General features: G+C 44.8%; 1 protein-coding gene across 1 annotated transcript in view; it reads left to right on the plus strand.

The window, feature by feature from the left end:
- The window catches only part of LOC100983714 (putative uncharacterized protein encoded by LINC00299), a 94524-nt gene extending 78033 nt beyond the window's left edge, over positions 1-16491 (plus strand). Inside the window, exons 6-8 of the mRNA XM_055108285.1 lie at positions 11326-11443; positions 13880-14273; positions 16416-16491. Of these exons, the coding sequence (XP_054964260.1) occupies positions 11326-11443; positions 13880-13966 (205 nt within the window). The 3' untranslated portion in view covers positions 13967-14273; positions 16416-16491. The remainder of the gene's footprint in view (positions 1-11325; positions 11444-13879; positions 14274-16415) is intronic.
- The last annotated feature ends 8892 nt before the right edge of the window (positions 16492-25383 follow it).

Genomic DNA, 25383 nt, shown 5'->3' on the forward strand with positions numbered 1-25383 from the left:
TGGTGGCTGATGTGATGTTTTACATAAATGTCTGTACAGTTTGATGCCGAAATGTCTACTGAGAAACTACTTCAAAGGGGCTACTTTTGAAAGAAACTACTTTGAAAACGACCTGATAGTTAGCTGGGCCAAGGAAAATGTACCCACTAGCAAGGACCAATACTTCAAAGGCATTCTGAAGGACAATTTAAAAGGAGCATCACGTGCCCGGATCACCTTGGGGGAAGTTGTCTTTGAAACTGATCTAAATCAAGGGCAATAGGGCACAAGGACATCAGATTTGTTTGAAGAAAACAGCATCCTGTTAGTCTTGGAAAATAATTGCACAAAGCCACCAGAGTGCCACTTCCTCCCCTCCTCCCACACACCCTCCCGCCACACCAGGCTCTGTGCATCAGGGACCTTTCCAGGCCCATTTCTGCCTTGGGTGTCACTTTGGTTAACCATTTGAGGGCAAATACTCGGAACGTTGATAAGAGGGTTAGTTAGAAAGACACCCCACTTCTCCAGTTTACTTGTGGGGCACCCTCCTTCTCTGGGGCCCACTCCCCCAGGCTTGCCTTGGTAATTTTTTAGACCCCAGAGGTCAAGAGATCTGAGCTCAAGGACAGGTCACCCCCTCCCATGAGAGCCACGCCTTTGCCGCCATCTGTAAAGTTAAGCTGCTCAGTCCACTTGCCTGTGTCTCGGAGCTGCTGAGAAGTTGGAGGAGTAAATCATGGGAAGCCACCAGGGTGCTGAGCTGGGGTGCTAGTCATTCTCCACGCAGCTTCTAGTTTAAGTCCCCTTGTATTTTAAAGGAGGAACCCTAGTCCCAGCCACGGTGGGCAGCTTGACCAGGCCACACAGCCACTTTACTGCAGGACTCAGGAGTGGGATCCCGTGCCCTTCTGCTCTAAACTACATCTGCCTTTCTCAGCAACTCTTAGTTGTTAGCCCTGTGTCAGGTAAGTAATCTAACAACCAGAAATGATTGCCACCCATTTCGCTATAAATTTCTATCCAGGGAATGCAGACATACCCAGCCACCCCCACCCCATTGCCACCACACGCCCTCTGCCACTTGGTTTCAGATGGAGTAAAAGTCCCCCTCTTTTAACATAGCCATGTTAACCAGGTGACTGTCCTCTCCCTGTCATCATTTAATATACAGCACTATAAAACCAGAATGCATATGCCCCCCTTTCTATAACTATATGTTAATATATAAATAATATTAACAATTGTGATAGCAACAACATATATAGCACTGACTATGTGCCAGGGCTTATTCAAAGTGACTTGCATATATTACCTCTTGTAATCCTGACAATTCTGTTAGGTAGATACTATGATTATCCCATTTTCATGTGAGGAAACTGAGATACAGAGAGGTTAAGTAATCTGCCCAAGGTCTCATAGGTAGTAATCGACAGAGCCAGAATTTGAACACAAGCAGTCCAGTTTCAAAATCTACGTATATGTGGACACATATGCTTTACAGCGTGAAATACTCAAGACCACTTGTGTTCTGGGTGTTAGGGTGAAAGAAAGGATTGTCAGGGCTCTGATGTGCTAACTTCAGACTCTATCCCACTGTACTGTCATAGGCCTGACCTCAGACGTGGTAAGTTGTCCCAGGAGGCTGGAACAAGACAGAGCAGATCAGGCACAGACATCCTGCCCTGGCCCTGGCCGGGGCTTCAGTCCCCTGCCGGGCCTCCCCACCTCCTGGGTTCCTGCTGCAGCTTCTTCCTTCACACTCTGGCCGTCTCTGCAGCTGTGTCAATGTCCTGTTCCCTCTGCACACTGAGCATGCTGGATCTTGTTGGCTGTCCTAGAGGGTCTGGCCTGACACAGATCACAGCTTTCCTTTTTAGAACACTGCTGCCTTCTCCCGGGTCACCAGTTTTGTCAGCTTCTCAGCTCTTTCCCAGGGGAAGCTGATCATTTACAGGACAGGACCTTCCAAAGCATGTCCCGGTGGACCAGAAGTGACCCTCATCAGCACTTGCTGCCTTGTTTCCATGCTGGGTCATTTAGCTGGGGGACCAAAGACATAGACACAGAACTCAGAATTGCAATGCACTCCAGTAAGTACTAGAAGGGTGCCTGCCTCTTGAGAGGAGGCAAAGCTTGAGAACATCCCTGTCTTCCCGCCACCCTGTGAGTCCCACTGTCCCCTCAGTCTAGCAACAGAGTTGGCCCTCAGTAAGAGTTTCTTGGATAAATGTATTCCTGGGTCATCCCCACCTTCCCAGTTTTGCTCATTCATTTGTTCACTCATTCAGTTAGTCTTTTGTTGAACTCGTATTGTGTGCCAACTGTGTGCTAAGTACAGAAAATACAGACACCAACTTTTAGCCTCAAAGAAACTTCATTCCAATAGGGGAGATGCAAATGTACACAGATCATCATCTTGCAATGAGGTGAACGCAGCAATGGAGACAAGACAGGCATTCAGGAGAGCCAGGCCTGGTGGCAGGGAAGGGCATGGTATGTGGGGGGTAGAGGAGGGGTCAGGGAAGACCCCGCCCAGGAGGAGAGAGAACTGAGAAGTCGCCCTGAGGCAGAAGAGCCAGACAGCAGGGCCCTGAGGTGGGCAGGAGATGCACCCTGAGTCTGCAGGCCGCCTTTCCATGACCATGCTGCCTGATTTCCCACCAAAGCTTCTTGCTTTGGCTTCTGGGAGATCCTTTGGGATCACTCGGTCGAGAGGGAGGAACAGACCTCCGGAGGTTGACCACCTGCGTCCCTTCCTTTCTCTCCCTTCTTTCTACCTTTCTTTTCACTTGTTGGCAACATTCAAGTGGTCTCAGGAAAGTGGAGCTGCTTCTCCACCCAGAGCCCCCCCCCCCCAGAGCCTATGTTCCAATGACTGTAATGGATTCTAAAGGCTTCCCCAAATAAAGGCCATTTCACTACCTGTGAGCTTTGATAAGCGCAGGTTCTTCTAAGGCAACGTGGGCCTTTAGTGCAAGTTTCAAATGCAATCCTCAGACAAGACCATTTAAAAAGGCCTTTAAAATGCAGATAGCCTCCAGAATAGGTTTCAGGCTCCATGTAAATCAGAAGGCACTCGGAAACAGGGAAGCCAGCCTCCATACATCCACCCACGCACCGCCAAGGCCCAGAGCCAGCACGTAAGACTGAAGGGTTGCCTGTGTCTTTAAACTCCGAATACTTGGATGGGCAGGAGCTCAGGTGAGTCACTTCTGAAGCTGAGTCCTTGGGTAACAATCCCACATAGAAGATAAAACCAAATTGGACTTGGATTTCACACTTGATCCAAACTCTTGATTTTATTAAGGAAGCTGAGGCTGGTGGAAGTTAAAAGAAGTTTCGAAGTTAAAGCAACTAGTGAGTGGCAAAATGAGGACTCAGTGCCTTGCCTCGCAGCCAGGGTTTTCGCCACTACCTTACGTTCAGTTCTCGGCTCACTACAACCGCTGCCTCCTGGGTTCAAGCAATTCCCCTGCCTCAGCCTCCTGAGTAGCTGAGATTACAGGTGCCTGCCACCACACCCAGCTAATTTTTGTACTTTCAGTAGAGACAGGGTTTTGCCATGTTGGCCAGGCTGGTCTCGAACTCCTGACCCCAGGTGATTCGCCTCCCAAAGTGCTGGAATTACAGGCGTGAGCCACCGCGCCTGACCCAGAGCGAACTTTTAATGTAATTTACCAACACTTACGATCACCTCTGTGCCAATCATCGCACTAGGTGTTGTGGGGCTACACTTACATGCCAATCATCGCACTAGGTGTTGCGGGGCTACACCAACAAGGAGTGTAGGGCCTTGGCCTGTAAACATATTACTACAGTCTAGTAGGGGATGAAGGTTCCCATGTATTAAATTGACACACAGCGCTGAGTGGCATCATCACTAAACAGAGAGGTACAGGTAGCTGCACACTCCAAAATGTTCCTTTGAAAAAGAGAATTGAAGCCAGGGCAAACATATCATGCTGAGTGATGGGTACAGAGGGAGTAGGGAGTTCCTGGTAAACATTGTTTCTGGAAATATACCAGAATGAATCACTCTTTTAATATCATTATTCCAGCGATACCTTTGACAATTATTCTTTAATTTTGTTTCTAAATCAAACAAAAGTTTTGAGTTGCTTTTTCTTCTTTCTCATTTTCTTAGAATGAGCAGTGCTGTGTAAGATGGTGAGTGTGCACACATATACACACACACGCATTTGGAGTTTTTCTTTCCAACAGAGAGAATTCTGCGCTATAAACTCTCCTTCAGTTAGATTATATACAAGTGTTGACTTTCAATTCATACCTCTGATATGAGTCATTGAGTGCTCTGATTCTTAGTTTATTTGTGCTGCTTTCAGTAAAATGGATTGAATGGGGGGTTATCCAACCATGGTGTGGTGCCTTGCTGCCTCTGACACGGGGCTGATGAGATCTGAGTGCTTGGCACTATCTTACAGGAATGTCAAAATCAGATTTGGTCGGTAGCCAGCTTCCTACCTTCTCTGGAACACGGAGAGAACATCTGGGAAAAAGCTCAACTTATTACCCACAGCCCCAGACATTCCCATACCACCTCATCTCTCAGAACCTGGCTCCACACTGCTAACTGGCCTTGTGTACCGCTTCCATAGCTGACCATGGTCACGAACCTGCTTTAACATCTTCTCTTTTTCTTAGAGGCATTATACAGACTCATGGCTCAATTTTTCAAAGCTCACAACAAAACCACAATATCTATTTCTAAATTAAAAATTCAGATTTCCAGACTTCCCTAGCTACTGTATCTTCTCCCTCTCTTTTGGAGAAATTGTCTTTCAACATCTCCTCCAGAGTTGAGAGTTTTAAACCCATCCTCCGGGACAGGCTTCAGGGGTTCTCTGAATCCTCTTTCACATTCTGTGTAAACTTCTCTGTGTTTATGAGCCTTTGTCTATATTTCTGGAGAGAAGGCCCACCTGTTTATCAGATACTCATAGTGACCCTAAGGCCTCTCATGGGTTAAAAAATCTGTTACAGAGATTTCCCATGATTTTGAAGGCAGAAAGGATCTGAGATAGTGCTTAATTGAAACTCTCATTTCACATACAGGGAAACTGAGGCCCATAGAGAGATATAATTCTTTTTCTCAGACCAGTGCAACAAGGTAGTGACATCATAGCATGGGAGTCCAGAAGCAAAAATTTGATATTTTTTAAACTTGTAAATACCTTCCATTGTTCCTCATCTCACCTAAGATTGGATTCTGGGAAGCCTGGTAATTTGTGCACAGGGAGAAAGGAGGTTAGATGACTGTCTTTTGGAAGAACTGTTTTTCTCCTTTGCTTTTTTGGTAATTTACTCTGAAAGCCGGTAGGTATTTTATTTCCAGACTTGTTCAGAAAATCCTGTTCACGCTGTTAAAGTCTTTGCCCATGCAAATACCCAGTGCTGTTCTTGGCCAGCAGGAACCGTCACACTGGGACGTTGCTCCATTGTGCGTGTGTGCACGTTTCCAGGCATGTGCGCAAGTGTGCACTTGGTAATGCAATTGCAAAGCAAACTGCAAATGCCCATAATAGGAATCAAGAGAAAAGTCTCAAGTTAGACTTTTGTTTAACACTTGGCTTCCTAGAAGTTTGTAAAGAAGGTGTCTGTTTAGGGAAAGCCTTATTAAGCCTGGATGGTTGCCCTTAGCAAATGAAAGTGTTGACTAAACCTTGCTCTCTGTTGTGAAATGTAAGTCTAGTGAAATTCAAACACATTGTAAATTTACTAATCAGCTGTAATCAAAGTAGAGGGATATAAATACTCCCAGAGGGTGGCTCCCTGTGAGGACAACCGATGAGGTGACTTGGGAGGCCGTGGGTGGCTCTCAGGAGAGTTAAGGATGTCCATGGCCATCCCTGCTCCAGCATGAGCCTGTGTTTGTATGAAAGCACAGGCTCCAAAACAGCCTGGAAGATAGCTGAGAGAACACCTAGAATGAAACTTGTATTTTCCCAGAAAACTAAGCCAAGGTCCCTAGAGAAATGGCTTTGCTTAGGCTTCACACTGTGGCTCAATGGCAGGTCAGAGACGAGGGCCCCACACCTCGGTGTCTAGCCAGGGATCTGGCCCTAGCACCGTGTTGCTGAGTCATGTCGGGCTGCCTAGGGGATGTCGCAGAAGGAGCTCCTGGAGGACACATGCATTCATCATCTGCTCAAAACTGCACAGCAGGTGGATGGTGACATTGACACATCACAAAAATAACAGACTGCTTGGAGGGCAACGTGCTAAGCACTTAATGGGAATTATCTTAGTAAGTCTTTACGCCACTGTGATGAAGCAGGTAGCATTCTCATAATTGTCATTTTACAGATGAGGACACTGAGGTTCTGGGAGGTTAAGAAACTTGCCCAAATGATGTAGTAGGTGGCCAAGCTGGAATTCCAAAGCAAGGATTTGTAAAGATTATGCTAATCACAACTCCCACTGCCCTTGTCTGTTTTTGTTCTTCCCCTAAAGCATACCTACGTTTTCTTGTCTCAGGGAGCATGATGTGTGAAGGACTTTGGTTCTCATTGGCCAGAGACACCGAGTCCATCTCAGTCTGAAGTCCTGGGATCTGAGATTCCCTGAGTGTGTGGATTCCCTGCTAGGCAGGATGCAGTTTGACTGACAAGTTCCTTTTCCTTTATTTTCTTCTATTTAGCCACTTGCTTTTCCTGATATCCTCTTTTAGGAGGCTGTTAGGCCCCTGGGCCAGAGGCCTTTTATAGCACCCAAAAAATTGCCTTGTAGCAATCTGACAATTTTTTATAATAATTTGCATCTTATTTCTAAATACAGTAACAATTTGGGGTCTTTTGTGTTATTTTTGTGTTTTGGCTCACCATCATTCAGTTTGGATTTTGTTGTGTGAAGTTCCCCAACTCCTGGCCTATTTCCATCCACCCTTTTATTCATGGGATAAATAGTAACTGTGTACCTACCCCCAGAACCTCCTATGACAAGGCACCCTAGGGCTCAGAGTAAGTTGTCTTCCCCCCCCCCCTTTTTTTTGACTATTGATAACACAAATAAAGCTGCAATAACTATCTTGGTTGAGACACAGCTTTCTAAATGCTTGTCGATAGCTTGCTGGTGTACGACCTTAGTTTTTACTGCATCCCTACCTTGACCACCCATCCTGCCCTCAAGAGGACACAGGGCTCCTCTCTGGGAAGATCCAGGGTTGGCAGAAAGGAAAGATTTCCTTCTTGACTTGTGATATGGCCTCTGTGCCAGGCCCTGTGCTAGGCCCTGGGAATGGAGTGGGGAGCGAGGCTCAGCCCTGTCCTCTGGACAGCCTGGACTGGCTCTCTACATCTTACATTTGATTTTTAACAACAGTAGGAGAGAATGAACGCTGGAGAGGAACAGAAACCAGAGATCTGGGCTTGCAGCCCTCCCTGTTAACCTCGACACGGCCCCCTGTGTCCTCTTGGTTTCCTGTCCCTCACCACAAGAAGCAGTGTTCAAATCGGTTTCTAGATGGCTCCGATGTGGCCACGTTTGGGTGGGTCTGGTGCATGTTGGCTCAGCTGGGAACATGCCAGTGTTTGGGGGTTGTTGTTGTGCAAGCCTGAGGGCCGGCTCACTGCACGAAGTCAGGGTGTCCTGGTGGGCCTTGTTCTGCTTTGTGATGACAGCAGCCTTCCAAGACGGTCAAGCTTGACCATATAAATTACCGTATAAATAACCATGATGGGTATGAATGACTCACTTAATGATTTCATTTCTGTATTTCACACCTTTTGGTGCTACCATGCTATGCATTGAGGGTCCAGGATGTGTAAGGCACTAGCACAGCACCTGAGATATTTTTGAGTGGTGGGGCAGAGAATGTGGTACAAAAAGATGAATGAGGCTGGATGCAGTGGCTCATGCCTGTAATCACAGTGCTTTGGGAGGCTGAGTGGGGAGTATTGCTTGAGGCCAGGAGTTTGAGACAGCACTGAGGGTCCAGGATGTGTAAGGCACTAGTACAGCACCTGAGATATTTTTGAGTGGTGGGACAGAGAATATGGTACAAAAAGATGAATGAGACTGGATGCAGTTGCTCACGCCTGTAATCACAGTGCTTTGGGAGGCTGAGGGGGGAGGATCGCTTGAGGCCAGGAGTTTGAGACCAGCCTGGTCAATACAGCAAGATTCTGTTTCTTACATTAAAAACAGCAACAACAACAACAACAACAACAACAACAACAACAACCCATGAACAAGATCTAAGGAGTGCAGGGAAGGGAGTGGGTGCCTCTCAGCACACAGTGAGGCTGGTGCGCTGAGAGGTTTCCCCTCATTGGGATTTCTTTGTTCTCTTTGCTATTCCTCCCATTCAAGCAACCCTTTCTCTGCTCTTCCCTAGGTAAGGGGTGTGAGAGCAGAAAGACAAGCAGTCCTCTTTCGGCTGCAGTGACCACTGGGGTGCTCTGGCCAGGTCTCCCCGCTAGCTGCAGTGACAGTTGATGATGGCCGTGGCAGAGCCCGCACTGGATGCCCCCTCCTGCTGCAGGGAATGGCCTCGTTTCAGGTCATATCCCCCAGGTTCTGAAACTGACCGAGGAAGGAACGCAAAGGCTCGGCCCTCTTGCCTCAACTTGGGACAACTCTGATGGGCCGTCCCAGCTCGAGAGCGCCACTTAGGATTGGCTGGGGGTGGCTCCAAGTGTAGTCTCGTTGCAGCCAGCTTCAGCTTCTGCAGCATCCTGCCTTTCTCACTTCTTTACAGGAGAATCTCCCAAGAACACCCTCTGATCAGCACTCTGCATGCAATTTCCATCTCAGACTCTGTTTCTAGGAAGACTTTCAGGCAGCTGACACTGGACGTGGTTGTGAGTTGCAGACCCTAATGAAAAATTGGAGAGGAAGCAGGTGGCCGGCTGATGAAATGATAACCAGAAGGCCTGTGGGCTTGGGTGGCTGAGGCTGAGGCTACTGAGTGTTGAAGAGAGAGAGGCAGAGGCGCAGGATGACTCATCACTGGTTTCAGGCAAACTGTGAAAGCCAGAGCACTTCCTTGGCAGCATTTAAGAAAACCCCGATGATCTGCAGCTGGAAGGCAGGTTGGCTGGAGGACCAGTCTGAACCCTGAGTAGGTTAAGTTCTCAGTCCTTCAGACACAGGGCTCTAATGGGAAAGAGGTGAGACCCTTACACTTAGCGTGGGAGCCCTGGACAGTTGGGAACCCTGAACACTTACATGCCCCTGAGTCCCCTGGGCCTGCAGAAATGGCCTATTTCTCATGTCATGTAGAAGATTGTAGACTGCTTGAACCTGGGAGGCGGAGCTTGCAGTGAGCCGAGATTGCACCATTGCACTCCAGCCTGGGCAACAGAGCGAGACTCGGTCAAAAAAAAAAAAAAAAAAAAAAAAAAGCAAGACTTTCCTTTTCTGAAGATCATACAGAGGTCTCAAATGAGGTAGGTATCATATAAGACAATGCTTGACCCATCAGGATCTACCCTCATCTTTCCTGTTGGCAAAACCAGAAGAATAACAAGAACCAAATCTCAGCACAGCCCGACTGGGGATGAGCTGGGCTGGCTTGGCCAAAAGGGGATATCAGGTGAAGGAGCTGTGGGGTCGAGCTAATATGTTGCAGAGGACCTGGGAATATATTCATGGGATTGGATCAAAGAGTGTAGATATAAAATCGAATAAGGTTGAGTTTATTGAGAGGGAGCACTCTAGGTGGTACAGGATTAAGCGTCTTGGTCAAGATCCCTGGAGAGAATGCTAAGACTCAACCCAGATGTTGCTTAAAAGCCTAGAGAAAGCAGTGACCCACACTCAGGCAGATGGTGGAAGGAGGGACCAAATGGCTCAGAGAAGTGGCCATGCTGGAGTGGACATGCTAGCATCCATGGTGCTGACTATCTTCACGAGATGGCCTGGAGGACTTCCCATGTACAAAGGAATGCACTGGTGAGAGTGGCCCCAAAGTCACTGAGCTCAGGAATGGCTGTGCTCTATGTGCCAGAGCTGATGACAGATGATGAAATCACAGAACTGGCTCCTGGTAGCAACGGGGATGACAGGATCCTGGGATTACAAAGGCCAGGTGGTGTGCTCACCATTGGATGCAAGGCAGAGGCCATGATCACAATGAGAGGCAAGATCAGTGGGGCACCCAGGGGGTTCCTGCCCTGCAGAGAGCTCTCAATAGGCTCATTGTTTTAGGAAGGAGATAGATGGGCACCCAACAAGGGCAATGCTTAATTTCTACAAGAAAGCACGTGTGGATTACCAGGAGGTACAATAGTCAGGATCTTTTGCCTAGTTTCTTGAATGGAGCTAATTCTCAGCCCCAGAATCTGTTGACTGAAGGAGGAGCAGAGCTCTTCCCAGGAAGGATGGTACCATATTACAGCAGGTGCATTCAGCAATAATTCCCCCACTTCTCTCCTAAAGGTATCTAGGACATTTATTTAGGCAAATGCACACTGGGGAAAGACGAATGCCTTGGGGACTATTAAGCTAACATTGATATTTGGAGACCGAAGATGCTACCATAGCCCTCCTATTAGACTGGAGACCAGGAAGGCAGGTAATAAATGGAATCTTTGTTCAAGCCTAGCTCACATTCTTCATTTCCCTGGTTCTCTAGTATAATAGGAGTGAATGGCAGGTTCATTGGCAGAACCTGCACGTTGGCTCCTTGGCCTAGAATAAAAGATGTTGTAGTGGGGTAGGCCTCTTCCTCTACGAGATCGTAAACCACAGATATGACCACATCTTGCGTTGATGGCAGGAATGTCAGACATGAGTGTTACCCTCAAAGACTTAAAGGATGCAGGGGCTGTGGCCCTTGCCATAGCCTCATTTAATTCACCAGGCTGCCCCTCACACAGACCTGGTGGGCCATGATGGGGGACAGTAAATATCCATACAGTGAGTCAAGTCATATCTCCACCTGCAGTGGCTGTGCCAAGCGTGGAACTTTTGCTAGACAAGATTAAACGGAGTCTTTGGCCTCTCTAAGGAAGCTATTGACTTGGTGAACTGTGGTTTTTCATCCTTGAACAAAGGAGGATCAGAAGCAGTTCACATTGACCTGGAACAAACAAAGAATACTTTTATGGTCCCATTCCTGGTCCATGTGAACTCTCTCACTTTGTTGCTTAAAAAAATTCTTATTTATGGTTTATTTTGCATATTTGTTTCTAAAACAGACTCCTCATATAATAAATAAAATCATAATATTTTGATAATGGTAGAGACTAAATCATACAGTTTGTTGATTTTATATTTTTAAGTGCATCTTTAGTTTTTAAATGAGGCAAATTTCAGTTGTCTCTGAGGAGCTTAGAATTATCCAGTTATTTTTTAAGCATGCTAACTTTTGTTGTTTTTTAGTCTGAAGTCACCTGCCCTGTCTGGACATTCCATAGACTACCACTTTTACCCACGACTTCGATGTGGCATGCTCATTGGACCAGATAAGCAAGCAGTGGCAAGTGGATTGGAGGTCTTGGTAAGCCACATGCATAGCGAGGCTGGGAGGTCAGCCCTGTGAAGACTTAGAGGCCTTCCACATTGGTGGAGTTTTTAGGGACTTAACAGGAGAGTCCCTCCAAAGTAAAGAGAGATTGCATTTCATACCTCCTCCCATTAAAGAGGTAGCACAGTGCTGAGGTGCCTCTTTAGCTTTTGGAGGAAGCATAGTTGGCCCTCGTGAACACATTTTGAACCCATTTTCTGGGTGGTGTGGAAGGCTGTCATCTTTGATTGGGACCCAGAAAGAAAAGCATTCTCAGTAGGTCCAGGTGATGATGGTGAAAGTAACCTTGTCATTTGTGCCATACGACCTGGACAACTGTATGGTACTCTGTGGCATTTATGGTGTGGTGTGGCAGAACTTGACGGCACTGCATGCACGTATGATACATCACAGAGGTATGGAAGGGACATCATGTGGAGCTCATGGCAAGCCCTGGGAGAATCACTGCACTCCTGGCATTCTGGAGAAAGGTCATGCCATCAGCACCAAAGAATACATCATTTGAGAAGTGGCTCCTGGTGTGCTTCTCAGCCCTGATAGAGATGAAGCATTTCATCATGCGAGGTTGAGTAACCACATGGCTGGGCTGGTTTCTATCAGACTCAATTGCTTATACACTTGGGTGGGCCCAACAGAAGGGGAAGTAGGATATCTAGGACTGAACATGAGCAGGGCCAGAGAGAACAAGGAAGTTGCACAAATGGTTTGCTTGGCCCTCAGGTCATCCACCACTCTTGTTCTGCTCTTTCTCCATCTGCTTACACTGATCGCCTTCTCTCAGGCCAGGATGGCTTGATTCATTGGCGCATGTGCATTTAACATGGATTGCAGGCAGCAACACTCAGGGATGGCCCTGGGAGACAGCAGTGAGGGGAAATCTTCTGATGCACTTCCATCTGGGGAGGTCCTCTGGTCATCCACTTTGTAGGGAAAGTGAGGTGGCCTGAGGTAAGCATATGTGCCCTGTGACATTTATGGCAAGGCTCACGGGCAGTAGGATGTTAGAAAAAGAGAAAGATTGGAACACAAGAGACAAGGAAGTCTGGGGAAGGGGCCTGTGGATGGACCTATCAGGGTGAGTGCAGAGTGTGAAGATCTGGGTATCACATGGTGATCACCAGCAAAGAGCACTCACTGTGGAAGGGGCAGAAACAACCACATAGGCGACTTGGCTGGTGGACATTAGTGAGCCTGTCATTGTCTCACCCAGTGCAGGAACATTGGATGCCCTAGTTGCAGAAATGAGGCTGTGCAAGAGCCCATCAGCACAGGCTCCCACTCTCCGTGGCTCTTCTACATGCTGCTGCTGCTGAATGTCTAATCTGTTGGCAGCAGAGACTAGCAACACCAAGCCCCCATATTAGTCTTTTAAAGAGACTAATCAACTATTAGGTAGCAAGTTGGCTCTGTGGACCTTTTCTCCCATGCAGGGGATGGAGACTCCTCTAGACCTGGGTCATCAGATAGTCTTGGCATAAGTTTACCTTTCCTGCCTGCAGGGCCTACGCCAGCATCACCATCCACCAACACAGGGTTCCACCTAACAGTGCTTTAGGTCAAGAAACCCATTTTATCACAATGGAAATTCAGCAGTAGGCACATAACCATGGGTTCCAGTTTCCCCATCACATATGACGTCACCCAGAAGCTACCAGCTTGACGTGGATGAGCCTTCTGTAAATAGTTAAGGGCCCAGATTAGAGATGATATCCTATGAGGATGGGCCACTGTCCTCCAGGACAGTGCACATACTATGTCGATGCTGCTGTGTCCCAAATAGGTTGGAACCAAAGAAAAGAATAGTAGTAGGAGCAGCCTTACTTAGCATCACCCCCAGTGACCTACTTAGGGAATGTGTGCTTTCTTTCTCTGACATATGAGGTTCTGTGGGTGTAGAGATCCTGGCTTGCAGAGCAAGGATGCCTCTGCAGGAGGACACAGCAAAAGTCCCAACGAACTTTAATTTACACCAGCCATTTTGTCACTTAGAGTCTTCATGACAAGGATCAGCCATAAAGGAAGGGAGATATCATCCTGGTGGGCACAGCTGGCCAAGGGAAGTGGGGCTGAGGATGCACAGGGCCAGGGCAGAATTGATTGTTGCTCGGAGGATGCACCGGGGTGTCTCTTGGTGCTCCCATGCTCAGTTTTAACTACAAGTGGCCAAGTGCAGATGTCATAGCTTGCAAAGGGAATGATAACTAGAGGTGCAGACCCTTCAGAGATGATGGTCTGGACTGCCTCACCAGGCAAGCTACGTAGACCAGCAGAGGTGCGAATTGAGGATGGGGGGAATCTCCAACCAAGGGTGGAGGAGGACAATGATGAATATTGGTTATAGCCTTGAGATCAACTGCAGCAATGGGGGTTGAAATTTATTCTACTAATCTTCCCTTGTAAATTTCCCAGGTAACCAGTTCAACCAAAATCCTGGGACAGCTCTTCCCTGATGCGGCACACTTCCTAGAAGAAGCAAGTGAATTTAAAGCGGAGTGAACTGTAGGCGAGTTCACGACCAAATCTGTGATGCTTTCCCCAGATCTTTCTTCAGGGCCAACACATCCATTGCTCAGCTGTGATAGACAGGAGTCAGGGGTGGCTCACCTCTCTCACTGGGAATTGCCCTCAGCAGTAGGGAACTCATTCAGGGTTAAGGCATCTCCTTGAGGAGGCCCATGTTCAATTACTGGTTGACACAGGAATATGAAGGCCTGGCCCTCGTCTCAGCTTGGAATAAATCTGAAGGCCCATCACAGCTTCAGAGATGCTTGGAGAAGGCTGAGGTCTCCCCTGCAACCTTATGGTGAGTTGTCTTCTCTCTCTGCCCAACTCTGCCTTCCTTCCTTAAAGAGGTTTCTTTGACAACACTTCTTGTATTAATCTGTTGTCATGCTGCTAATAAAGACATGCCCTAGGCTGGGTAATTTATAAAGGAAAGAGGTTTAATGGACTCACAGTTCCACATGGCTGGGGAGGCCTCACCATCATGGCAGAAGGCGAATGAGGAGCAAAGTCACATCTTACTTACATGGTGGCAGGGAAGAGGGGGCGTGCAGGGAATTCCCCTTCATACAATCATCAGATCTCTACAATCATCAGATCTCTTGAGATGTATTCACTGTCATGAGAACAGCATGAAAAAGAGCCGCCCCCATGATTCAGTTACCTCCCATTAAGATCCTCCTATGATGTGTGGGGATTATGCCAGCTACAATTCAAGATAAGATTTGGGTGGGGACACAGCTAAACTATATCACTTCTCAGTAACCTTTTTCATGCAATTTCAGGCTGTTTCCTGTAAGCTGGATTTTAGAACATCCTAGGCCTTTAGGATATTAGGCTTTATGGAATACGTCAGGTTCTAGAAAAAACGATCATGAGCAAGAGTAATAATGACTCCTCACTAAACAAAAACAAAATAAAACAAAACAAAAAAAGAAACTTAGGACAAAAGTTTCTCAGTGAATACTCTTATTATTATGCTGTGGCTATGACTCTCTTTATCCCTAAGGATGTTTTGCTTTAAAATTTATTTTTGTCTGATATTCATAGAGCTAATTTCATTTTATTGGTAGTAATACTTGCCAGAAAGACCAAAAATCTTCAAGCTATGAGTTTTGTTTTAGTTAATGCAAATTTGCATTGATTTGAGTAGAAAGCCTATTTTTCATTGTAAATTCTCAAAGCCTTCCCCTGCTCTTAGTCCAGTCTTCTCAGCACCAAGGGCGGTCCCTGTGTGTTTTTGGGTGTGGGATTTACTTCCCCTATACCCTTACAATGAGGATATAATATTTTGGGATCCCAGACTTATGGAAGAAGCCTCTCCTATTGGACTCTATACTTTTTAATGAGACCTGGGCTTTTTCATAAAGGCTGTGAAAATGAAAGTTCACCAGATTTGCTTTTAAGGCAGAAATTATTTCATTGCTCTTATTCCTCGTTACCAACTTTCCCTTAGATTTTGACCTGATAATTCCTTATTATGTAATAAAGATGTTTTTAAGAATTTTAAAACATTTTAATCCAGAATTTTTAGTGTTTGATCAAAATACTCAGCCTTGCATGTTACTGGAAACAGAAATCCTAGAGGTAATTTTTTAAACAAAGAAAATTTTGATAATGGTGAAATTTTAGCATCTACTCACTCTGCACATGCAGGGAACTCATTTAATTGGTATGATGCAAATATACACTTTGAAATTGGCATGATGCACTATGGGATCCTGAGGCTCCATCATGTTCATTTTAGTTCACTTTATGAGAGAGAGAGAGACTGTTTCACATTTATTGGATGGTGTTTCCGAACAATTTCAACAATTGATTTGCATTATACAGTCGAGACAATAAAATTGAAAATAAATTAAAGCCACTTAAACAACTGTTTTGTGGAATAAATATGTAAAATTTGAATATTTATGATGGTAAATCAGATTAAGTTGCTGAATACTTTTTTCTAATCTTTCATCAATGATGCAAAGCTCTCAGGAGTAAGTTTATCAAGTTTTTGTAGTGTGTTTTGATTAAATATAAATAAACTAATCACATTTTTATGGTTACAAAATAGTTCATTAAATGGGGAGGCAGTGATAGCAGACTTTTCCTCTGGAAACACACAAGTTAGCGATGTAGATTTGCATTCCACAAAGGCTAAGAAATGATAACAGGTTTTATATAGCTGATGAGAAAGCTTCGTGTTGACTTTTAATAACCATTACACTGAAAACTAAGTTTTAATGTTTTGAACTTTTTCCAGAGAACCTTGAGTTGTTGAACTCATTAATTCTTTGGGACCATCTTACTGATGTTCAAGTTTGTGAAACAGGCTTTCCCTTTAAGATTTGTTTTCCTCAAAATACAATGTATGATATTTGGGAGAATTTGTAAGTTTTTTACTAGGGAATATAAGAGAAAACCCATGATTTATTTTAGTGTCCTTTTACCTTAGACTATTGATGCTTCAGTTTTGAAGTGGATTCTGCACTCAAGAAATGTACCATTGAAGAATGGGACTGGTGGGAAGGTGAGGAAATGGAAACTCTGCAGTTAAGTAACTTGTCCTTGGTCTTCTACCTGATAAATGGTGGGACACTTTTCTGCTCTGCCAAATGACACCTTCACTTCTTGGATCCCCTCCAACTTCCTAAACCCCTTCCCTTCCCTTCCTTTCTCCTCCATCTCATGTCCCTAAGCAGACAGAGGCACCCAGGTAACGACTTCATCTTTTCACCCATATCTTCCTATGCACATTCCATACTTGAGATCAATTGCAGCAGTGGTGGTTGAAATTTATTCATCTAATCTTCTCTTGTAAATTTCCCAGGTAATCAGTCCATCCATGATCCTGGCAGAGCTGTTCCCTGATGGGGCACACTTATTAGAAGAAGCAAGTGAATGTAAAGGAGGATGGACTATAGAGGAGACTGCGGTGCTCTCCCCATATCTTTCTTCAGGGCCAACACATCCATTGTTGAGTTGTGACAGACAGGAGCTGGGGGTGGCTTGCCTCTTGCTCTGGGAATTGCCCTCAGCCATAGGGAACTGCCTTACTCAAGGGTCAGTCACCTTCTGGAGGTTGGCTCATGTTCAATTCCTGGCTGATACAGGAATGCAAAGGACCAGTCCTTGTCTCAGCTTGGAACAAATCTGAAGGCCCATCACAACTTCAGAGATGAAGGGTGGGAGCTGCCTCCATTCCCACCTATCCCCTTGTAGCTTCTCTCCATGGCCAGTGTCTTGGAGTGTGCCCTGCACTCCATCCCCCTAGCACTCCTTGGCTTTGCCTCTGTATGAAGACCTGTTCTTCAGTTTCTACTGCACGTTCCCATCAGCATTCAAACTCCTCTCAAGTAAACCCAGGACCCTTGTTTGACCTCCTGTGCCTCTCAAGCTCCTTACAGGAGACCTCTGCTGAGATGCCTCACTCTCTAATCCTCTCCAATCAACGCAGGTTGGAAGCCTATACTTCATGAAGCTGCTCTGTGAAGGTTACCTCTACCTTAACAAATCCTGTGCAAAGTTCATTCTCTACATCAGTGGTATCTTTCAGCAAAGTCTGGCACAGAGCTCTGCTCCTTTCTTTTAGAAATAGTTTCCCCGATGGATTTGTGGGACACAAACAATCTTATGGGTGCTGTTCTGCCTGGGTTCCCTGGCCACTCTTTCTCTCATAGTGACTCCCTGCATTAATTTCCTATTCCGCTGTGAAAAATCACCACAAACTTAGTGGCTTAAAACAATGTGAATTTGATATTTTACCCTTTTGTAGGTTAGAAGTTCAACAGGGATCTTTCTGGGCTAACACCAAGGGGGTGGCAGGGCTGTCTGTGTTCCTGCTGGTGGTTATAAGGGAGAAATTCCTTCCTTGCTTTTTCCAGATCCTAGAGGCCACCTGCAGTCCTTGGCTTGTGACCTCTTCCTCTATCTTCAAAGCTAAGAGCCTAGTGTCTTCTCTCCTCTTTGGCCTCTGCTTCTGTCTTACATCTTCTTTCCCTGCTTTGAACTCTTCTCCCTCCTCTTCTAAGGGCCCTTGTCAAACAGGCGCCCACCCAGGTGATCCAGGATAATCCTCCCCATTACAGCATCCTGAGCTCATCTGCAAGGTCCGTTTTCCCACATAATAGAATGATTCACAGGTGCTGGGGATGAGGACGTGGACATGCCTTGGAGGGGTCATTATTCAGCAGGCCACAATCCCTCTCCCTAAATTCACCTCTTAATTTTGGAGCACCCCAAATTTGGTTCTCTGCTCACTTCTCTTCTCCATCCACACTCTCTGAGGAGAAGAGCTCACCAGGGACCGTGGCTGTAAATGCATTCTTTGAGCTGGGGTTTTTCAAATTCTATCTCCACTCCGGACATCGCCCCTGAGTTCCAGGTTTGTATTTGTATCCACCTGTGTGCATTGTCTACCCAATAATTCACGTGGATGTTTAATAATGATCTCAAACTCAAAATATCTACAAAAGCCTCTGAATTTCTCCCCCAAACCTGTTTTTCTGCACCCTTCCTATCTCTGTTAATGGCTCCACCATCCACTTTGTTACCTGAAGAAAAAACTAGGAATCTTCTGGATTATTCTAATTTACTTTATCTACCTCCTGCATCTAATCTATGAGCAAAGTACCTCAGCTGCCATCACTGATTCCACGCTTCCTCCACCTCCTGCCCGGGCTTGAGAAGCAGCCACTCAACTGCTCTCTTTGTTTCTGCTTTTCCCATCTGAGGTCTACCTTTCACCCAAGATTGAGGTTTTTGTTGTTGTTGTTGTTGTTGTTTTGAGATGGAATCTTGCTCTGTCACCCAGGCTGGAGTGCAGTGGCATGATCTCAGCTCACTGCAACTTCTGCCTCCCAGGTTCATGCAATTCTCCTACCTCAGCCTCCTGAGTAGCTGGGATTACAGGTGCCCACCACCACGCGCAGCTATTTTTTGTGTTTATAGTAGAGATGGGGTTTCACCATGTTGGCAGTGCTGGTCTCAAACTCCTGGCTTCAAGTGATCCACCCACATTGGCCTCCCAAAGTACTGGGATTACAGGTATGAGTCACCCTGCCTGGCCCCAAGAGCTAAGTTTTAGTAACTACTTTTATTAGCAATAATTTAAAACCTTCCAAAATATACAGAGAGTGATAAAGTGAGCATCCAAGTATTTATCACCTAGATTTAATGTTGTTAACATTTTATTTTATATCATTATCTTTTTAAACAAAGAAATGATCACATGCTTGTGAAGCCTTCTACTTTTTCCTCCTTAATCCTGTCCCCAGCTCTCACCAAGGATAGATGGCATTGTGTGATATGTTTTTACACTTTACATAAGTGTTTTGTATTCGATGTTTCTGGCACTTGATGTTTTTAGAATTATATTTGAAGTGTATACATGTTAATGTACATAGATTGGCTTCATTCACTTTAATAACTATCATTATATAAACATAGGACAACGTAGTTAATCATTTTCCTGTTGTTAGGCATTTAATGGTAAAATTCACTGCAGACCACTGCAGGGAACATCTATGTGCCTAAATCTTCGTGCACAAGTGTGAGAGACAGTAGAAAAATTTGAAATTTTAATGTAGCTAAGTTTATCAATCTTCTTCTAAAATGTTAGTGCTTTCATAACTTGTTTAGGAAAGCTCTTCCCAACTCTATGAAGGCATTCAATTAAATCTTCTAAAATTTTACTTTCTAAATTGAGGTCTAATCATTCTGGAATGTGTGTGTGTGTGTGTGTGTGTGTGTGTGTTAGATATGGTTAGCCAATTGTTCATCACAATTTAATGAATATTCTAGTTTTTACCCACTGAATTTTAAGGCTGCTTCCATAGAGTACCATGTTTCTAAAAGACATAGTACAGCAGCGGTCATGGAGGCATACAGCCTGGCTCCAAAATCCGGCTCCATGACTGATGAGGAGGTGAGTGTGCCGTCTTTGACTGCTTACACACACTCTCTGCATCTCTGCCCCAGTTCCCTGCGCTTGTAAAAGGAGAAACTATGAGTAACTACTTTTTGAGTATTAAACGAGCAATACTGCACTTTGATTCCTTCATGCAGAACCTGGCACTAATACTTCGTGAATGTTAACTATCTCATTTAAAGTATTATACTTTTTATTTTAGGCAAGTCTGCTTTGGGGTTCTCTATTTTGTATCATTGGTTTAGTATACCATATCTATATCAATGATGAGCAATTCAAGTACTATAGCTTTATAGTAATCTTGATACCTGAGAGTAAACGTAGCAAACATTGCTATTGTTCTGCTTGCGCTGAGAAAAGCAATATTAAGATTTTGATTGCAATGGTATTGAATTTATAGATTATTTTGAGAGAATTGCATAGATTATTGAGTCTTTCCACATGTAAATGTACACTTATCAACTTACTTTGTCTTCATGCCTTTGAAAAATGCTCTCTATTGTTCCTCATAAATGTCTTACCCATTTTTTGTTAGGTTATTTCCAGGCAACTTATAGTTTGTTGCTACTGAAGAATTTTTATGTTGTTACTTAAACATTATTTTATTTTGTTTAACTTAAAAATAGTGTTTGTTTTTTACTGCTATTGATTTTTTGTTTTGTTTTGTTTTGTTTTTGAGAGAGAGTTGTGCTCTTATTGCCCAGGCTGGAGTGCAATGGCGTGATCTCAGCTCACCACAACCTCTACCTCCTGGGTTCAAGTGATTCTCCTGCCTCAGCTTCCCGAATAGCTGGGACTACAGGCATGCACCACCACGCCTGGCTAATTTTGTATTTTTAGTAGAGATGGGATTTTTCTGTTGGTCAGGCTGGTCTCGAACTCCTGACCTCAGTGATCACCTGCCTCAGCCTCCTAAAGTGCTGGGATTACAGGTGTGAGCCACTGCGCCCAGCGTATTACTGCTATTGATTTTTAAAACTGGTTTTGTGCTCCAGCAACTTTATATTTAATAATTTACTTGTGGTTTTCTCATACTTTTTCTAACATTTTTCTCGATTGCTTTCCACTCATTTATATTTTTATGTATAACTGTGCGATAATAATTATTAATGTTTATAGAGGTTTTTTTAAGTGCTAGATACTCTTCTCAACACTTTGCATGCATTAACTCTTTTCATCCTTGTGACAACTCTATGAGGTATGTTGTATTATTATTCCTATTTTATTGGTAGTGGTAAAGGAAAAAATAATTCAGACATTTGTTAAAACAGTAAAGAAGACTTTATTTGGGGTGATACAAATAGGTGTCAAGACTGTGGCAATTGGGAGAGAGATAGGGCTCAACCGTGAATACAGCAAGACATTTGGGGCTTTATGGCCAAGGAGCAGAGTGGGAGTGGGGTGGAGCGTAGATAGAAAATGACTAAGAGGAGACATCAAGGGTAGGGGATTCTTGCTGAAGGTAGGTGGAAGACTCAGACATCACAGGTGGAAGATGAGGAACTGATCACATATGGAGGGTGATCAGATATCAAGGCAAGGATTCCCAATAAACTGACTTAGTGGAATTCTTGCTATGACTGGAAGAGGTGGGCTAAAGGCAGGGCCCAAGGATGAGGCTCAATTGAAAAGAGGGCTCAGAGGAGCTTGACTGAAGTTTGGTGTGGAGAGAGTCTGCCAGTAAGCAACTGAGGTGCACAGAATTTAAATCTTGCCTGAGATGACACAATAGTAAGAGCCCAGCTAGGTTTGAAATCCTGATAGTTTGGCTTTAGGGTCAATGTTTCCCACCCATCTCATGAGTAGCAGTGGCATCTGTAGGGACTATTGCTTTGTGACATGGTTGGGCTGTGTCCCCACCCAAATGTCATCTTGAATTGTAGCTTCTGTAACTCCTACATGTTGTGGGAGGAAGGAGGGAGATAATTGAATCACGGGGATGGTTTCCCCCATACTGTTCTTGTGGTAGTGAATACGTCTCATGAGATCTGATGGTTTTATAAGGGGAAACCCCTTTTGCCTGGCTCTCATTCTCTCTTGCTTGACGCCATGTAAGATGTGCCTTTCACCTTCTGCCATGATAGTGAGGCCTCCCCAGACATGTGGATTTGTGAGACCATTAAACCTCTTTTTTTTTTATTTAAATAAAGTGCCCAGTCTTAGGTATGTCTTTATCAGCAGCCTGAGAATGGACTAATATACTTTGTTACTGATATTGATGGGAAGGAGGTCAGTTTGCACTATTTAGGATGATATTGTGGAAAGTTTGGCTAAATACTATATCCGTAGCTGAAGAAATTCTTATATATTGCTCAGAAGCTTTTTTTCTTAATCTTAAAGGAATTTTGAAATTTATTGAATGCTTTTTCTGCATCGAATGAGCTAACCTTATAACTTTTTCCCTTAAATCTGTTAATGTGGTGAATTCCACTGATACATATTTTTTATATTGAACCATCCCTGTATACCTAGGAAAAATCATAAGTCAAAGTAGAAATAAATTGGTTGTATATCTTAAATATCTTACTTTAGCTTTAACGTTTGAAACATAGTTCCAAGATTTTTGCTTTTGTTTTTTCCTTTAAAAGAATCCTTGAAAAGCTATTGACCAAGTATCTTTGTGAATACAAAGCGCTCAATTCTCATTAATAATAATAATAATGATAATTAGCATTATCCTTTGCTTAGAAACAAAGATAAGAACAGAAGTCAGTGATTATTTGCAGCATAAAGTTAACATAATGTTTAGTTAATCGATGTTGATTTTGCATTTTATCATCAAAACGCTGAGTAAAGGGCAAAGAGCTTTCCTCTAATGTTTCAAGATTTGTTGAATTAGTTCCAATGTCTACTGACCATCATGTGGAAACTATAAAGGGTGCTCTCTTGTTGTTTCTTTTCTTTCATGGAAATTGTACAAGCTTTCTGGGTGTGTAGGTCTTGGTGATATAATAATCAGCTGAAGGGACTGGTTGCTGTGTGTTTGGGGTTTAGAAGACCTGAATAGGAGGCATCTCTCTGCTGTAACTACTCCTATTTGTAGTGTGTGCTTGGCTGTAAAGTAGGGGTGACCACGCCACCACCCAGCCCCACCTGCAGCTTTTGCATAGATTGAATGAGATTGGGCACTAATATCCCTTAGAAACACTCTCCAAATGGGATACGTCCCCCTTGCCTTGGGGGTGGTGAGGACTAGGGAGGAAAGCCAGCAGCTTAGCTTCATGGCTGAGGACAGTTAGACCGAGGGGTGCTTCCGTCCACACTCCGACCGTGACTTCTCACAGCAGCTCCGCCTCTGCACAGTCTCTGCTCCTGATCAGGCAGGGACTGAGCCATGCCATATCACTCATTTTGCAAAACGTGTTCTGAGACTCAAGTCCTGGTCAGGCTATACTTGCTCCTTCGGTTGGGGTCAAATCCTGTGAGTTTTCCATACTCTGGGATGATCTCTCTGCTCTCTCCCTGCTCTTCTTCTCCTCTCCCTCTAAAGCGCATTTGCTGGTGCAACTGTGGCAGGGTGTCCTTGTGTCAGGAGTGCCACCTTTGAGCTGCCCCCTCGCTTCAGGGCCCCAGTTCTTCCTGGGCCTGATTCCTCTCATTCTGACAATGTTCCATTCTCATTTGGCAGCTGGGATTCTTATAAAGGGGCTCAATTGCATTAATGCCTATGTTCCGGTTTTGTTTGTTCAAAGGGAAAAAAACTAAAAGGAAACGCATTTTCGAGTTGCACATCATGATCAGGCACAGAGTCCAGATACACTTGGAGTAGCAAGCATCCATCCTTGTGGAGACGCACATGAACCAGGACTCTCTGCACCCACCCCTCTCAAGTTTTATTTTCCGACGGCTGGAATGTTCCAGGACACCTGCCATCATGGAGGGTTATCCAGGACCTGGAGGATACCTGCTACCTGTGAGCTTCCTCTCAATTGTTTTATTATAATTTTTGTTATTACAGGATTAATTTGTTTTAATGGGGACGTTTGTCTTCTCGCTGTTTGTCTAAGTCATAAATCTGAAGGGGAAAATACAGAAACAGAAGGGCGTGTGTCTTTACAAGTGTGTTTGGAGGCAAACCAAATGGTACATTTCTTTTCAGATGCTTTCTGCTTTGCTTTCTGAGTTTTGGTCCAGGACTTTTGGAATAAAAATAGGATGCCTTCTTGTTATAAGGACTGCTAGTGTGGCTCCTCCATGGGCTGGCTGCATGCGTACGAAAGCCAGCTCCTGGGCTTGGTTGTGTTGACTCATGAGCCACCAAGGGATTTATGCCTTGGCCCTAAAGAATAATGTAATGCAGGTTTTATTACAGTGAAAGCTTAACATTGATGTTAATTTAACAGTACAGTCAACTTTCAGTTATCCATGCTGTTGAAAGATGGGGTGGCATGGATCATTCCAATTAATGAATGGCCTGGATTATTCTTTTCCCTTCAATTCATCAGACTTGCTGCTCTCATTTTGCTACAAGGGACTAATGTTGAAATGATCATGAAAGTCGATTTCTGGGAAAGCAGGTAGGAAGGTCATGGTGTGCCGTGGATTGTGTGAACCCCTGTAGCTGTCCCAGGCCAGCTGCTAAGACTCGGTGGAATAAGTGATTCTCCATGGCTCAGTCTAACCCAGGTGTCGTGCAGAGGAAAATAAAAAGTTTTAATGCAGACCTCAACTGCAATGTGTTGTGGTTAAGAGAACAGTGTAAATTCTCTTCGGAGTATATGCTGTTTTCTTTTTAAGCAAAATTCCTTCTTGGGATGAAAGGCATAGTTTGGAGGAAAACCATAAACGGAGATAAAAGTACCCCATTTTGCATGAAGAAATGAGTAATTGAGGGTGGAGATGGGAAGGAGAGGACTGTGGAGGTGAGCAAACATCTTTTCTTACAGAGCTGATGGGATTCTTGAGAACAAGGGCATCTAAAAGTCAAGGTACATGTCCCTGGCAGTGAAGGCCCCTGATGTAACAAAAGCCCTTTACTCCAAATCTTTGGCCAAGTGTGCTGCGAACAAAACCTTAGCATTCATTGGTGTGATGGTGTTTGGGGACAGGTCAGCTGGAGCTGCTCTGGGTTTGTTGTGAGGCAGAGGAACGACAGTCCCCAATGGGGTCAGATGAGGTGAGGTGTGGGCAAGAGCCACCCCTGGCAATATCAGTGACTCGAATTAAAAGGCATCTGGGGAGGACTTGGAGCTGTTCCCTGGGCATGCAGGAGGGAGGTCAAAGCCATTTCATGCAAGTCATCAAGGACAGGGTGAAGTCTGTGGATTTATGCCTTACATAGTCTAGACAGCCAACCAACAGGAATGGTAGCCAGTTAGTTATTTGCTGACTTTAAGCCTGACTTAGAACTATGCGAATGTCTAATGAATCCTAGAACCTTGTATTCAAAGTGTGGTCCTTGGGCCAGGGCAGAGGCGCCACCTGGGAGCTCATTAGAAGAGTGGAATCTCGGCTGAGCGCAGTGGCTCATGCCTGTAATCCCGGCACTTTGGGA

This window comes from Pan paniscus, chromosome 12 (assembly GCF_029289425.2).
Source record: "Pan paniscus chromosome 12, NHGRI_mPanPan1-v2.0_pri, whole genome shotgun sequence".
In the NCBI taxonomy this organism is placed as follows: domain Eukaryota; kingdom Metazoa; phylum Chordata; class Mammalia; order Primates; family Hominidae; genus Pan; species Pan paniscus.